Source organism: Oncorhynchus clarkii, chromosome 7 (assembly GCF_045791955.1).
Source record: "Oncorhynchus clarkii lewisi isolate Uvic-CL-2024 chromosome 7, UVic_Ocla_1.0, whole genome shotgun sequence".
NCBI lineage: Eukaryota > Metazoa > Chordata > Actinopteri > Salmoniformes > Salmonidae > Oncorhynchus > Oncorhynchus clarkii.
In genome coordinates this window covers 69402583-69419075 of record NC_092153.1, presented here as the reverse complement: position 1 = coordinate 69419075, position 16493 = coordinate 69402583, and the positions used below count along the sequence as shown (strand labels likewise).

General features: G+C 42.9%; 1 protein-coding gene across 1 annotated transcript; it reads left to right on the top strand.

Moving 5' to 3' along the window:
- The first annotated feature begins 3444 nt into the window (after positions 1 to 3444).
- LOC139414423 (ninjurin-1-like) lies at positions 3445 to 16301 on the top strand. Its single transcript, XM_071162336.1, has 4 exons — positions 3445 to 3623; positions 9442 to 9685; positions 11927 to 12110; positions 13433 to 16301. The coding sequence occupies exons 1-3, from the start codon at positions 3567 to 3569 to the stop codon at positions 12067 to 12069; spliced, it is 444 nt and encodes a 147-aa protein (XP_071018437.1). The 5' UTR covers positions 3445 to 3566; the 3' UTR covers positions 12070 to 12110; positions 13433 to 16301.
- Positions 16302 to 16493: the final 192 nt, after the last annotated feature.

Here is a 16493-nt window from a genome sequence, read left to right as displayed (position 1 = left end):
TACAATGTAATTCATTCCTATTTTATGCAGTTTATTGCAACATTGCTTTCTTAACTGATCAAATTGGTTACAGATTAGAAGCAGAACTCGTGGTAGGTAGAACTGCTACAATAAACACTCACGGACAGTTGTCTTGCCAGGATAGTTCCGTCTCTCTCTAATCCCTCAAAAGAACCATGTAAGTGTCAGGTGCGCAGCTGTGACCGCTATAATCTTAGGCTAGCCGATCCCGTAGCTGGTTATTGAGTATTCATTACAGATTTTTCTTGGTTTAAAAGCAGAATGAAGTCAGGGACGGCATCGTCCCCATCGCATCACTCCGTTAACTATTCGCCTCGGCTGGGGAGAAGTTCTGTTCAGCGGTGTCCGGGAGCGGAATAGAAGCGATCAGATTGTTTGCTCACTGCGGCACGGTATTCTCCCAGTGTGGATGACGTGCTCAGAGCATCTCACCGTTCGTTCGGGCTGTATTTGTGCGGTGTCTCTCTCAAATTACACTTTCCATTGCAAGGAGACAATTCAATTTTAAAGACACACATCCACGCTCTTAGCAACAACACATATCCGATAAATGCACACGTTTTTATGCGGTAGCTTTCAGCCTCCGTGACAGGGACCGACCACCACTCTCTGTATCCTCCCATCCTATGCATGACGCTTCGGCAGCTTCCCCTATTCTCGGCAGAAACCTGCAAATTATAGCCAATATGTGATCATTATAGAATAATTGCCTATTATTTTATATTCTACTGAATTTAACTCAACTAGAATATAATCGAAAGTAATGTAATTAAAAATCATGCAAATGACCCCTGATTAGAAATAGCTGTCACGCCCTGGCCTTAGTTATCTTTGTTTTCTTTATTATTTTGGTTAGGCCAGGGTGTGACATGGGTGATTTATGGGTTTTGTCTTGTCTAGGGGTTTTTGTAGATTTATGGGGTTGTGGTCTTTTAGGTGTCTAGGTAAGTCTATGGTTGCCTGGATTGGTTCTCAATCAGAGGCAGGTGTTTATCGTTGTCTCTGATTGGGAACCATATCTAGGCAGCCATATTCTTTGGGTATTTTGTGGGTGATTGTTTCCTGTCTTTGTGTTTTCTGTACCAGTTAGGACTGTTTCGGTTTTCACGTTTATTGTTTTGTAGTTAGTTCATGTTAAGTGTCTCTTATTAAAGAACCATGAACTATAACCACGCTGCGTTTTGGTCCACCTCTCATTCCCAGGAAGAAAGCCGTGACAGAATCACCCACCACAACAGGACCAAGTGGCATGGTGACAGGCAGCGGCAGGAGGAGCAGCGATGTCAGGATTATTGGACTTGGGAGCAAAATCTGGACTATCAGACTTGGGAAGAGATAGATAGGTGGGCGGTCGACCCAGGGAGAGTGCCGGAGCCCGCCTGGGATTCGCTGGAGCAGTGCGAGGAGGGTTACAGGAGAATGGAGTTGGAGAAACGAGCACGGCGGCGCGGTAGGAAGCCCGAGAGTCTGCCCCTAAAATTTATTGGGTGGGGGCACACAGGAAGTATGGCAAAGCCAGGTAGGAGACCTGCGCCAACTTCCTGTGCTTACCGGAGAGCGAGAGAGACTGGGCAGGTACCGTGTTATAGCCCGGTGCGGTACATTTTTCTCATGAATCTACACACAATACCCGATAATGACAAAGAAAAAACTTATTTAAAAAACAATGGTTGCAAATCTATTAAAATTAAGACAGAAACACCTTATTTACACAAGTATTCACACCCTTTGCTATGAGACTCGAAATTGAGCTGGGGTGCATCCTGTTTCCATTGATCATCCTTGAGAAGTTTCTACAATTGGAGTCCACCTATGGTAAATTCAATTGATTTGACATGATTTGGAAAGGCACACACCTGTCTATATAAGGTGCCACAGTTGACAGTGCATGTCAGCAAAAATCAAGGCATGAGGTCGAAGGAATTGTCTGTAGAGCTCCGAGAGAGGATTGTGTCGAGGCACAGATCTGGGGAAGGGAATCAAAACATTTCTGCAGCATTGAAGGTCCCCAAGGACACAGTGCCCTCCATCATTCTTAAATGGAAGAAGTTTGGAACCACCAAGACTCTTCCTAGAGCTGGCCGCCCAGCCAAACTGAGCAATAGGGGGAGAAGGGCCTTGGTCAGGGAGGCAACCAAGAACCTGATGGTCACTCTGACAGAGCTCCAGAGTTCCTCTGTGGATATGGGAGAACTTTCCAATAGGACAGCCATCTCTGCAGCACTCCACCGATCAGGCCTTTATGGTAGAGTGGCCAGACGGAAGCCACATGACAGCCCATTTGGAGTTTTCCAAAAGGCACCTAAATGATTCTCAGAACATGAGAAACAAGATTCTCTTGTCTGATGAAACCTGAATGCCAGCGGAAACCTGGCACCATCATTACGGAATAGCATGGTGGTTGCAGCATCATGCTGTTGGGATGTTTTTCAGCGGCAGGGACTGGGAGACTAGTCAGGATCAAGGGAATGATGAACGGAGCAAAGTATAGAGATATCCTTGATGAAAACCTGCTTCAGCATGCTCAGGACCTCAGACTGGGCCGAAGGTTCACCTTCCCACAGGACAACGACCCTAAGCAATGACAACACAGAAGTGACTTCAGGACAAGTCTCTGATTTTCCTTGAGTGACCCAGCCAGAGCCCGGACTTGAACCTGATCGAACATCTCTGGAGAGACCTGAAAATACTGTGCAGCAACACTCCCCTTCCAACCTGAGGCTTGAGAGGATCTGCAGAGAAGAATTTGAGAAACTCCCCAAATTGAGGTGTGCCAAGCTTGTAGCCAAAGGTGCTTCAACAAAGTACTGAGTAAAGGGTCTGAATAGTTATGTATATTAAATATGAACATTTTTATTTTTAATACATTTGCTAAAATGTCTTGCTTTGTCATTATGGGGTATTGTGTGTAGACCATTTTTAGAATAAGGCTGTAACATAACAAAATATGTCAAAAGTGAAGCGGTCTGAATACTTTCCAAATGCACTGTATATTGCTGCTAGTAGTGTGCCTCTGAAAATATATTCTGAAGATGTACGCAAAATGGCACCTTCAGCATTGGAAAGTGGAATATTATTCTGACGCATTCAGCAACAGTTACGTTACTCAAATGATGTTGAAATGGTGTTTGGGAATATTTTTCACCAAATTCACCAAATACATACCAGGCTAAGCCCAAAGTTAGAATCAGAGACCCTTTAAATGATCAGATCAACGGTATTTACAATATTCATGAAAACCCTATATAGTATTTTAGATTTTGTGAAACTCTGTGGAATCCCTTGTGTTTCGCCCAAATGAAAGGGGCATTCCTTAATTATCAAAACATGCAAATTCAGAGGCTACTTTCAGTTTCTCTAGACCCCAGTGTAGAAACGCCCCCTAGTGAAGCCCTGTAGTCAGTCCTCCACTTCTTCCCGTTTAGGCGTTTTTCACACAGGGACCGACCCGGCGGCCACTGGCAGAGACACAACGACACGGACTCCCACAACACATTTAGGATTTTAACCCGCTTTAGTTTAAATTAAATATTTAAGAGGCAAATATGGCAACTGAAAACATGGAAATGAACGGAGATGCAGACGGAGAGAACGGAGGAGAGGTAAGATAGGCTACGATGCAAGAAGCTGTGAGTCCGCAGTCTTCAACAGAGACCAGCCCCAATCTACGTAAAAATGTTTGGGTTTTTTTCTCAGAAAAATGGCCATAACCTATGCCGCAGTTTACTGCATCTAGGTTACATTGTAACCTAACAGTTATAGTTTACCATATAGGATACAATGTAACTATTTCTCGCTACGCGGATGTTAATCGGTAGTTCATTTATTAACATCTCATATTCTGTGATGAAACTTTTCTTTGTGGGGCTTCAACAGGACTATACTAAATTAAGCACCAGTCTCGTCTGAATGATTGCAAACCCAATACAATATACTTACTCGTAGTCTATAATGGGCATATTAGCATAGTTTTTGAGTACAGTTTGCGCGTAATGATTACGCAGTATGCTCTTGAAAATGAAAATCCGCAGAAATACAACACGTGCCTGTTGTCATGGGGATTATGCTCCGAACAGTGGATATTTTATGAGATTGGGAGCGTAGCCAATGGGCCTGTTGATGGTCATCAGCATCGACCAAAGGCACATAGATGTATTTTGGAACGTAAAGAAAAGGTCTATACGGATAATTAAATGCCACACATTAAATGTTAAATACAGACAGAACCATATCATTTAGAATTGTGTGTATTTTATGGGAGGGTGCTTTAACCCTTTTGACTATATAGCATACACAACCCTTGATCACGTTTTAGGCCTTTTTCAAAGACCATTGTCACTAACCTTTGAACTAGTTCAGGTTTTCTATTACAGCTAATTAAGTAATCGGTTATAGTCCAAAACCCACCTGTTGAGGATTACGTGTGAGATCATAGCCATGCTCCTGATTTAGACTACCTACACGAGGAGAATCCCTTTATCGACTATCCTTCAAATATTATGTTGATGTGTTTGAAAACCCAAATCATGAAAAGTATCAGAGAACTTCATCTACCAAACGATTGATCCAACAATGTTTGGTAGCTAGAAGATGGCAATAATGTTGTTGTCAGTTGTTTATAATCAACCAAACTGTGTTGCATTAAAAATACATTACACAATGAGAAAGTAGGGAGAAATGGTGACTTCCCACATTCATAGCAGGTTATCCAGGGGCCATGCTTGTGAATAGGTGGCATATATTAAGGGGAAAGCCACATCATTTTGTTACTAACCTAGAGTAAACACCTGTTACACCACAACAATAGGTTATAACAATGTCAAAGGCCAAAGGAAAGCAAGTAGAATTCCCCACAAGTCCCCATTGATGTATGTTGAGGCGACAGCTCTGAGTGTTCAGTGCTATGTGGTTAGTATTTGGTGTAATATGGCACAGAAAACAAACATTCCTTTGGGCAAAGGTAAACGTCCTTCCCTACCAAGCAGTTTAAGTTTAGGCCTACTCAATGTCTGCGTCCGAAATGGCCCCCTGGCCTATTCTCTATATACTGTAATGCACTAGCGACCTGGTCAAAAGTAGTGCACTATTTAGGAAATAGGATGCCATTTCAGACCCATTTAGTGTTTACATAATTATGCAGGATACTTTCAAATCACTCAGTATTGATTTGTCTTGTTGGTGGTCTGCCGAAAACTAAATAGTTTACGTAGCCTCAGAGACCATGTATGCTTAGCGGTCCAATTATCTGTTTGGTTGGCAGACCAGAGTTGTCTGCAACTCTGTCATTCTCCTCAGTGGTTTATTCAAGGTTGTCTGTTGTGCGTGTTGTAGAAAACACTGCAGTTCTTTAAAAAAAATAATACCCTCTTTGAAGAACATATTTTGAAAGTCCAACATCCCAAGTGAATCACAATGCATTGAGCAACATAAAGGAGGTGTCCAGTCTTCACCTGCTCTGCTCTGTGAGCAAAGTGGCATAATGGCCTGGGATTCTGGAAATGATTGACATTTACAGTACCAGTCAAAAGTTTGGACACACCTGCTCATTCAATACTTTTTCTTTATTTTGACTATTTTCTCCATTGTAGAATAATAGTGAAGACATCAAAACTATCTTCACTATTATTGTACAATGTAGAAAATAGTAAAAACAAAGACAAACCCTGGAATGAGTAGGTGTGCCCAAACATTTGACCAGTACTGTAGGTAATGGGCAAGGAAACACTGTTACCACCGATAAATCCACTATAATTGAGAATTTCAATAAGCATTTCTCTAGCTTTCCACCTGGCTACCCCTACCCCGGTCAACTGCCTGGCACCCTCCACAGCAACCCGCCAAAGCCCCCAGCATTTCTCCTTCACCAAAATCCAGATAGCTGATGTAATGAAAGAGCTGCAAAATCTGGACCCCTACAAATCAGCCGGGTTAGACAATCTGGACCCTCTCTTTCTAAAAATTATCTGCCGAAATTGTTGCAACCCCTATTACTAGCCTGTTCAACCTCTCTTTCATATCGTCTGAGATTCCCAAAGATTGGAAAGCTGACGCGGTCATCCCCCTCTTCAAAGGGGGTGACACTCTAGACCCAAACTGCTACAGACCTATATCTATCCTACCCTGTCTTTCTAAGGTCTTCGAAAGCCAAGTTAACAAACAGATTAGCGACCATATCGAATCCCACTCCGCTATGCAATCTGGTTTCAGAGCTGGTCATGGGTAAACCTCAGCCACGCTCAAGGTCCTAAACGACATCATAACCGCCATCGATAAGAGACATTACTGTGCAGCCGAATTCATCGACCTGGCCAAGGCTTTCGACTCTGTCAATCACCACATTCTTATTGGCAGACTCAACAGCCTTGGTTTCTCAAATGATTGCCTCGACCTGGTTTACCAACTACTTCTCTGATAGAGTTCAGTGTGTCAAATCGGAGGGCCTGTTGTCCGGACATCTGGCAGTCTCTATGGGGGTGCCACAGGGTTCAATTCTCGGGCCGACTCTCTTCTCTGTATACATCAATGATGTCGCTCTTGCTGCTGGTGATTCTCTGATCCACCTCTACGCAGACAACACCATTCTGTATACTTCTGGCCTCTCTTTGGACACTGTGTTAACTAACCTCCAGACGAGCATCAATGCCATACAACTCTCCTTCCGTGGCCTCCAACTGCTCTTAAATGCAAGTAAAACTAAATGCATTCTATTCAATCGATCACTGCCCGCACCTGCCCACCCGTCCAGCATCACTACTCTGGACGGCTCTGACTTAGAATACGTGGACAACTACAAATACCTAGGTGTCTGGTTAGACTGTAAACTCTCCTTCCAGACTCACATTAAGCATCTCCAATCCAAAATTAAATCTAGAATTGGTTTCCTATATCCTAACAAAGCATCCTTCACTCATGCTGCCAAACATACCCTCGTAAAACTGACCATCCTACCGATCCATCGACTTCGGCGATGTCATCTATAAAATAGCCTCCAACACTCTGCTCAACAAATTGGATGCAGTCTATTACAGTGCCATCCGTTTTGTCACCAAAGCCCCATACACTACAAACCACTGCGACCTATACGCTCTCGTTGGTTGGCCCTTGCTTCATACTCGTCGCCAAACCCACTGGCTACAGGTTATCTACAAGTCTCTGCTAGGTAAAGCCCCGTCTTATCTCAGCTAACTGGTCACCATAGCAGCACCCACTCGTAGCACACAGGTATATCTCACTGGTCACCCCCAAAGCCAATTCCTACTTTGGTCGCCTTTCCTTCCAGTTCTCTGCTGCCAATGACTGGAACAAACTGCAAAAATCACTGAAGCTGGAGACTCATATCTCCCTCACTAGCATTAAGCAACAGCTGACAGAGCTGCTCACAGATCACTGCACCTGTACATAGCCCATTTATCTACCTCATCCCCATACTGTATTTATTTATGTATCTTGCTCCTTTGCACCCCAGTATCTCTACTTGCACATTCATCTTCTGCTCATCTACCATTCCAGTGTTTAAATTGCTATATTGTAATTACTTCGCCACCATGGCCTTTTTATTGCCTTAACTCCCTTATCTTACCTCATTTGCACTCACTTTATATAGACTTTTTTTTCTACTGTATTATTGACTATGTTTTGTTTATTCCATATGTAACTCTGTGTTGTTGTATGTGTCGAATTGCTATGCTTTATCTTGGCCAGGTCGCAGTTGCAAATGAGAACTTGTTCTCAACTAGCTCAACTAACTACCTGGTTAAATAAAGGTGAAACTATGTTACTTAGAAAAGTCCTGATCAAACTCAATGGAAAACAACTGTGCAATCATCAAGCTCTGTTAGAGTTTCTTGTTTTTACCCATCAGTGTTGATATTAAACCTGCGGCTTATACTAATTGTTGAGTTTTGTTCATATAGAAGCAACATGAAGAGCCCACAAATGAATCTCACAGTAAAACAACAACAGTTGTTCAGTTAATGTACTACCAGTGTATGAACAAGGAAGGGAGAGGATGAGAAGGGAAAAGGAGAGCTGAGAAGGGCTCCCATCTCTTACATGAGCAACAACATTGACTGGTCAGCAGTGTCTGTTCAGACCCACAATGATCTGTTTGTTACTCAACAATCATGCTTAAGAAAAGTGTCTGGCATCACCAGAATACGTAATACAGTACACGTACTGTATCTCAGCCTGTTATAACACTCTGGACATAAGCAGCAGAGGTAAGTCTCTCCTTGGCCCAAGAGAGGGAGAGGGACAGATAACCAGATACTGAGAACAAGGCCATGAGAAGGTTCCCTCATTAAGTATTTCTAGAACATTGTTAAAATTTGAATACAGCAGTATAGGAATCTAGCCCATTTGAAGGACAGCGAGATGGGCAACAAGATTGAGTGAGAAAATGTCACACCCAAAACTGGGCCAGAGAAAGGGAGTGAAAGTCAGAGAATGGGATGAATGAAAGACAAAGAAAGATCAGTGCAGGAATTTGAGGGTTATAAGTCAGTGAAGGAAAGCAGGCTGCTTCTCAGAGAGAAGTAACTGTCCAACCATTGCTAGCCTCGGTCACAAGGACAACTTTTTCCTCTGTGGGCTGTGAGTGTTTTTAGAGGAGGTGAGAGGCATGTGGGCTTCTCTGTTTTACACTGCCAACCTGGGCACAAGGCTCTCCTTGTTTTTTGGATGGTCAGGCTGGACAGTTCCACCCAAAATAAACACTCTGTCCTCAACCCACAAAGACGCCTGGGTAATGTTTGGTTTAGGAATCCCACTTTTTCAATGATGTAACAATTTAACTTCGTATTTTCCAACCCGCTCTACTGCAGGGTGGTAAAGTAGAGAAGAGACCTTCCTCCACAGGGTGAACTGCTTTCTCCTGGTTTACAGTTTCAGTATCTACACCCTGGTTGGCAAGAAACTGAAGAGAAGACATAGCACATGATCTCTTGACCTCTCTTCCTTTCTATCAGTTCTCTGTGCACGGTGCGCAGTCACCATGGACCGAGGGCATGGTCACACTTCCTGTTAAAATAGTCCCACAACACTTTCATTTCCCACAAATCCACAGCAGAGTCACTGTAGGAATCCCCAAAATGTCCACATACTTCCATTAAAACTTTATCCTAAATAAGCTGAAGGTCAGTATGACATAGTAAAAAGTTCAGTGAGGACATTAACTCATCATAGTGTTCATATAATGTAGCATAGCACCAGCCTCTTATATAATAATAATAAATAACTAACAGTGTGCTCTCCTACAGGTTCACTTACAACTGTAACCAGACAGTGATGTACCTGAGTTAAGTTCATAGACATAAGGATAGATAGACATAGGGCTAGATATACGTTATGTTTATACTGAACATAATTGATGTCTTTGTCTAGTCTATGTTGTACTAATGTTAGTCTCTCTATTCATGTTAGGTTCCACACCTTAGGGGCAGGAATCACAGGGCGACGGGGGGTGCTCTGAACATGAACCACTACGCCAATAAGAAGAGTGCAGCAGAGAGCATGCTGGACGTGGCATTACTCATGGCCAACGCCTCTCAGCTGAAGGCTGTCCTGGAGCAGGGCCCAGGTTTCACCTTCTACAAACCTCTCATCACTCTCATCTCCATCTCCCTCATCCTGCAGGTCACAGTGGGCATCCTGCTCATCTTCATCGGTGGGTCTCAATTCTATTCTATTCAACTTTATTAATCCCCCCCAGGGGTATATGAAGAAAGTAATCCACACTCTGTCTGGCTCTGGCGCTAACCAGCAACTGTTTGCTTCCCAATAATATTGCCTTTCTACTGAAGAGTGAAGTCATTCAATACTTCCCACAAATGTAAAAGCATTAGATTGGTGGAGGCATGAGCTAAGAGTTTCCACCATATTTCTTATCCCAGTCATTCCATTTTTTCTTTCAAATCAGTGAAGGGCAGTGCACACTTTGGGAGGGAGGAGCGATATTTGGGACGTAGCCATAGATTGATGAGGCGTGGGGCCAGGAGCGTAGAAATATAATGAATAGAACGGGTTTGGAACCTCTTATCCTGACAATTGTACTGGTAAACTCCTGGGTACACTGGTTGCCTGGTATTGTGATGCAATAATTTCCATGGTAATATAGCATGTTAATTCAAATTATGATGTCATTATGATGATGTTGTGCAGTACATTTTAAATTCAAGGCTCTCTGACTAACAGACCATTTAAACACCTTTTATGGATAGGCTACTGTGAAAGGCCAGGATAAAAAAGGCACAACACTTTGCTGTTGAACCAGTCTTAGTAGCTTAGGCCTAGGGTAAAGGTAGCCTATGGAGAGCTCGGTATGAAACAGAAAAACAACAACAATATTTCTAAATAGGATGGGGTCAGAAGCATGACATCATAAATCACTTCTCTAGTTCCATGGCACTGGGTGCACATGAAGGCCTAAATGTCTTTAGGTATAACATTTGCACGTCTATACAAGATACTAGGCTCCTGTCAATTGTATTGTTGCCTATGTGCGAGGCATTTAATCGGACGAGAGGCGGTCTTTGAAAATAGGGATGGACAGCCTACTTGAACAAGCAAAATGAAGTATGCAGGTATGTGAATTGTGAATAATGAAAAGGCATGAGGGAAAATAACAAAATATTTCAAAGCACTCTCGGTAGACCATTTAAAACCCTGTTATTCATACGCTACTTGGCTAATGACCAGGATAAAAAGACCCATCTATGCGATGCGGCTAAACGAGCCTTGATTAAGGGGAGGGGAGGCTATGCTTGGTTTTTAATCAAATTAAATGAAATAGGGGAAACCAATCTTTTTTTTTATTGTTTCTAAGTATGAGATTCACCTGCACAAAAGGCACTCTCTCTTCTATGGGCATTGTGTGTCACGGTTGAGCTTCTTCTCCCAAAATCCATGCTATCATCAACTGTGTTACCATTAAGACCTACGTTTTGTGTGTCTTTAACTTCCCACTAGCGCTGCATGAAATGGTCACTTTTGCACTTGTTTTTAAAGACACAACTCAAATATTGCCACCCCTCGCACTTCAGCGCAAACGGGCTGATGTTAGACAGGTAAGTTGCCGAACCTAGAAAATGCCAGTGTGCCAGTTTTTACATGGCGAAATTGCAAACTAACATGCTTTTTGACCTAGTGCCTCAACGGCAGACAAAATTAGAGCCATATGTGTGTCTGTCGGCCTGAGATTGGCTCTCTTAGCAAACACAATATTATCTGTGTACTGAGTGAAGCCTGGTCCATCACACCCCTGGCCATAATATCCTTATGTTCCCCTGCCAGGGGCTCCCATTGTGTGTGTGGGAGAGTTCAGGAATGAGACCATTGGGTGTTGTATTTCTCCTCTGAGCTGGTTCAAATTAGGAATACTCAGCTTAATGTCCTGAGGGGGAATTGCTAATGTTACAGGAGTTGTGTGTCTGCACTGAGAGCATTTGAAAAATGCTAAACTAAACTGGGCCCTAACTAACTCTCACCTCAATCTCCACAACATATTAGCCATCTCCAGTGAGGAATATAATGAATGTCCTAGATAATAATTCACCTGAGGGTAGGAAATGTCAAAGGCTGTATCTTCATATCAGATGGTTCAATAATGATTAGTAAGACAATGCTGAATAAATGATGGTTAAAAAGCCAGGCGGGCCACCATGTGGTAGAGCTGAGTTCACTTGTCCAATCTTGTCTACTTGTCCAATTTTGTCTACGCACTCAGTAATTACTTCAAAGAAGGGAGAGGGGAAGAATGCACTTTTAAGGAATTCAAACAGTGCCCCCACTCTTAGAAGCAACACTTGAAAACACTGGCATAGCTCCCTCTGTTGGTTGGATTGAGGACATGCTTGGAGACAGTAAATTAATCCTCAACATATTTTGGTGTCTCTCTCTTGTTCTGTAGTAAAGTGGAACGTGAATGATGAGAGCATGCACTTCAAGCTGAACATTATGGAGAATGTCACCACAGCACTCGTCTTCATCATTGTTGTAGTCAATGTCTTCATCACAGCATTTGGCGTCCAGAAGCCCAACACCAACTCCTAACTGCCCTCACTCCTTACCCATGGTCATCAGATAGTACACAGGTAAAGGCATTATACTAGTGTTATATATACAATACTCACATACTTTGGTAGTGTTTGGTAATCATACATGTATGAGAGTTGCATGTCAAATTCAGGTTACATGAGCTTTATAAATACACTACATGACCAAAAGTATGTGGACACCGGCTAGTCGAACATCTCATTCCAAAATCATGGGCATTAATATGGAGTTGGTCCCCCTTTACTGCTATAACAGCTTCCACTCTTCTGGGAAGGCTTTCCACTAGATGAGGGAACTTTGCAGTGGGACTTGCTTCCATTTAGCCACAAGAGCATTAGTGAGGTTGAGCAGTTAGGCCTGGCATGCAGTAGGCATTCCAATTCATCCCAAATGTGTTCGATGGCATTGTCATGCTGAAACAGGAAAGAGGCTTCATCAAACTGTTGCCACAAAGTTGGAAGCACAGAATCGTCTAGAATGTCATTTTACGATGTAGCATTAAGATTTCCCTTCACTGTAACTAAGGAGCCCGAACCATGAAAAACAGCCACAGACCATTATTATTCCTCCACCCAACTTTACAGTTGGCACTATGCATTGGGGCAGGAAGCATTCTCCTGGCATCCACTAAACCCAGACTCGTCTGTTGGACTGCCAGATGGTGAAGCGTGATTCATCACTCCAAAGAACGCATTTCCACTGCTCCAGAGTCTAATGGTGACGAGCTTAACACCACTCCAGCCGACTCTTGGCATTACGCATGGTGATCTTAGGCTTGTGTGCGGCTGCTCGGCCATAGAAACCCATTTCATGAAGCTCCTGACAAACAGTTATTGTGCTGACGTTGCTACCAGAGGCAATTTGGAACTCAGTAGTGAGTGTTGCAACCGAGGACAGACGATTTTTACACTCAGCGCATAAGTGGCCTACCACTTCGCAACTGAGCCGTTGTTGCTCCTAAACGTTTCCACTTCACAATAACAGCACTTACAGTTGACCGGGGCAGCTATAGCAGGGCAGAAATTTTACAAACTGACTTGTTGGAAAGGTGGCATCTTATGAAGGTGCTACATTGAAAATCACTGAGCTCTTCAGTAAGGCCATTCTACTGCCAGTGTTTGTCTATGGAGATTGCATGACTGTGTGCTCGACATTTTACAACTGTCAGCAATGTGTGGCTGAAATAGCCGAATCCACTAATTTGAAGCAGTGTCCACATACTTTTGTGTATACGTAGGTAGGCCTACTGTTACAGTTACAGTACTGTCACACATAGGTGAATCTTATATTAAATGTTTGATATTGTAATTACCTACCATAGCTGCAAAGCTGTACTAACCCAATTACTGCTACTTTACAGGCCAGAGAATTTCAGGGATCCAGTCTTCTATAGGCCTCAAGCCATCAGGTTCTCTGTTACGTCAAAGACAATGGATAGATCAACTCTACAGGACTCACACTGGCCTTTCATATCCACAGCCAGTCAACATTTCAGAGGCATTTACAAACTCAGAGTTGACCATCTTTGTCTTTGGCTTTCCATATTCATTTCTCAGGATCTCAATCAGATTCTCAGTTGCATTATCAAGATCAGAATTAGTCAACTTTGTCTTCCCCTGGTCATTTACCCTACTTCATGATGTTACGTCACACACTTAAGCAGTTGCTATTTACATGCTGTTAGAACATTACATTGTTCAATGTCCAATGGTGTTCATTTATTGCCTTTTCAAATATCAAATCAAACTTATTTATATAGCCCTTCGTACATCAGCTGATATCTCAAAGTGCTGTACAGAAACCCAGCCTAAAACCCCAAACAGCAAGCAATGCAGGTGTTGAAGCACGTTGGCTAGGAAAAACTCCATAGAAAGGACAAAACCTAGGAAGAAACCTAGAGAGGAACCAGGCTATGAGGGGTGGCCAGTCCTCTTCTGGCTGTGCCGGGTGGAGATTATAACAGAACATGGCCAAGATGTTCAAATGTTCATAAATGACCAGCATGGTCAAATAATAGGTCTGGGACAGGTAGCACGTCCGGTGAACAGGTCAGGATTCCATAGCCGCAGGCAGAACAGTTGAAACTGGAGCAGCAGCACGGCCAGGTGGACTGGGGACAGCAAGGAGTCATCATTCCAGGTAGTCCTGAGGCATGGTCCTAGGGCTCAGGTCCTCCGAGAGAGAGAAAGAAAGAATTAGAGAGAGCATACTTAAATTCACACAGGACACCGGATAAGACAGGAGAAGTACTCCAGATATAACAAACTGACCCTAGCCCCCCGACACAAACTACTGCAGCATAAATACTGGAGGCTGAGACAGGAGGGGTCAGGAGACACTGTGGCCCCATCTGATGATACCCCCGGACAGGGCCAAACAGGAAGGATATAACCCCACCCACTTTGCCAAAGCACAACCCCTACACCACTAGAGGGATATCTTCAACCACCAACTTACCATCCTGAGACAAGGCCGAGTATAGGCCACAAAGATCTCCGCAAACGGCACAACCCAAGGGGGGGCGCCAACCCAGACAGGAAGATCACATCAGTGACTCAACCCACTCAAGTGACGCACCCCTCCTAGGGACGGCATGAAAGAGCACCAGTAAGCCAGTGACTCAGCCCCTGTAATAGGGTTAGAGGCTAAGAATCCCAGTGGAAAGAGGGGAACCGGCCAGGCAGAGACAGCAAGGGCGGTTCGTTGCTCCAGAGCCTTTCCGTTCACCCTCACACTCCTGGGCCAGACTACACTCAATGATAAGACCCACTGAAGAGATGAGTCTTCAGTAAAGACTTAAAGGTTGAGACCGAGTTTGCGTCTCTCACATGGGTAGGCAGACCATTCCATAAAAATTGAGCTCTATAGGAGAAAGCCCTACCTCCAGCTGTTTGCTTAGAAATTCTCGGGACAATTAGGAGGCCTGTGTCTTTTGACCATAGCGTACGTGTAGGTATGTACGGCAGGATCAAATCAGAGAAATAGGTATGAGCGAGCCCATGTAATTCTTTGTAGGTTAGCAGTAAAACCTTGAAATCAGCTCTTGCCATGACAGGAAGCCACTGTAGGGAGGCTAGCACTGGAGTAATATGATCAATTTGTTTTGGTTCTAGTCAGGATTCTAGCAGCCGTATATAGCACTAACTGAAGTTTATTTAGTGCTTTATCCGGGTAGCCGGAAAGTAGAGCATTGCAGTAGTCTAACCTAGAAGTTACAAAAGCATGGATACATTTTTCTGCATAATTTTTGGACAGAAAGTTTCTGATTTTTGCAATGTTATGTAGATGGTAAAAAGCTGTCCTTGAAACAGTCTTGATATGTTTGTCAAAAGAGAGATCAGGGTCCAGAGTAACGCCGATGTCCTTCAGTTTTATTTGAGACGACTGTACAACCATTAAGATGAATTGTCAGATTCAACAGAAGATCTCTTTGTTTCTTGGGACCTAGAACAAGCATCTCTGTTTTGTCCGAGTTTAAAAGTAGAAAGTTTGCAGCCATCCACTTCCTTATGTCTGAAACACAGGCTTCTAGCGAGGGCAATTTTGGGGCTTCACCATGTTTCATTGAAATGTACAGCTGTGTGTCATCCGCATATCAGTGAAAGTTATATGATCTACAGGGTTATTTTATACATATCCCAGAGCCGCTGTCGTGGTGACTTTGTTCTAGAAATACTTGATGTACACACCCAGCTGCTGCGCACGCGTGCAAGAGTCTTCATTCTACTTTTAGCTCTGTACATAAACAAGTATTTCTATATTTTTACCACCCTAGCTAAAACCCAAAGCACAGCTGTCTTAACTGCTATCGTTAATGCAGTAGAGGTTTGCAGATGTTTTTGGACTTCAGCTTATCTGGGTGTGCTGTAAACACAGTGGTGAAAAGTACTTAATAAAAAAAATACTTTAAAGTAATACTTAAATCGTTTTTGGGGGTATCTGTACATTACTATTTATATTTTTGACAACTTTTACTTCACTACAATCCTAAAGAAAATAATGTACTTTTTACTCCATACATTTTCCCTGCCATCCAAAAGTACTCATTATATTTTGAATGCTTAGTAGGACAGAAAATGATCAAATTCACACACTTATCAAGAGAACAACCCTAATCATCCCTACTGCCTCTGATCTGGCGGACTCACTAAACACAAATACTTCATTTGTAAATGATGTCCGAGTGTTGGTGTGCCCCTGGCTATCCGTAAATTAAAAACAGAAAATTGTGCTGTCTGGTTTTCTTAATATAAGGAATTTTACATTTGACTTAATATATTTTAGCAATTACATTTACTGTTGATACTTAAGTATTGTATATTTAAAACCAAATACTTTTACTCAAGTAGTATTTTGCTGGGTGACTTTCACTTCAGTCATTTTCTATCATTTATTTTACTCAAGTATGACAATTGGGTCCT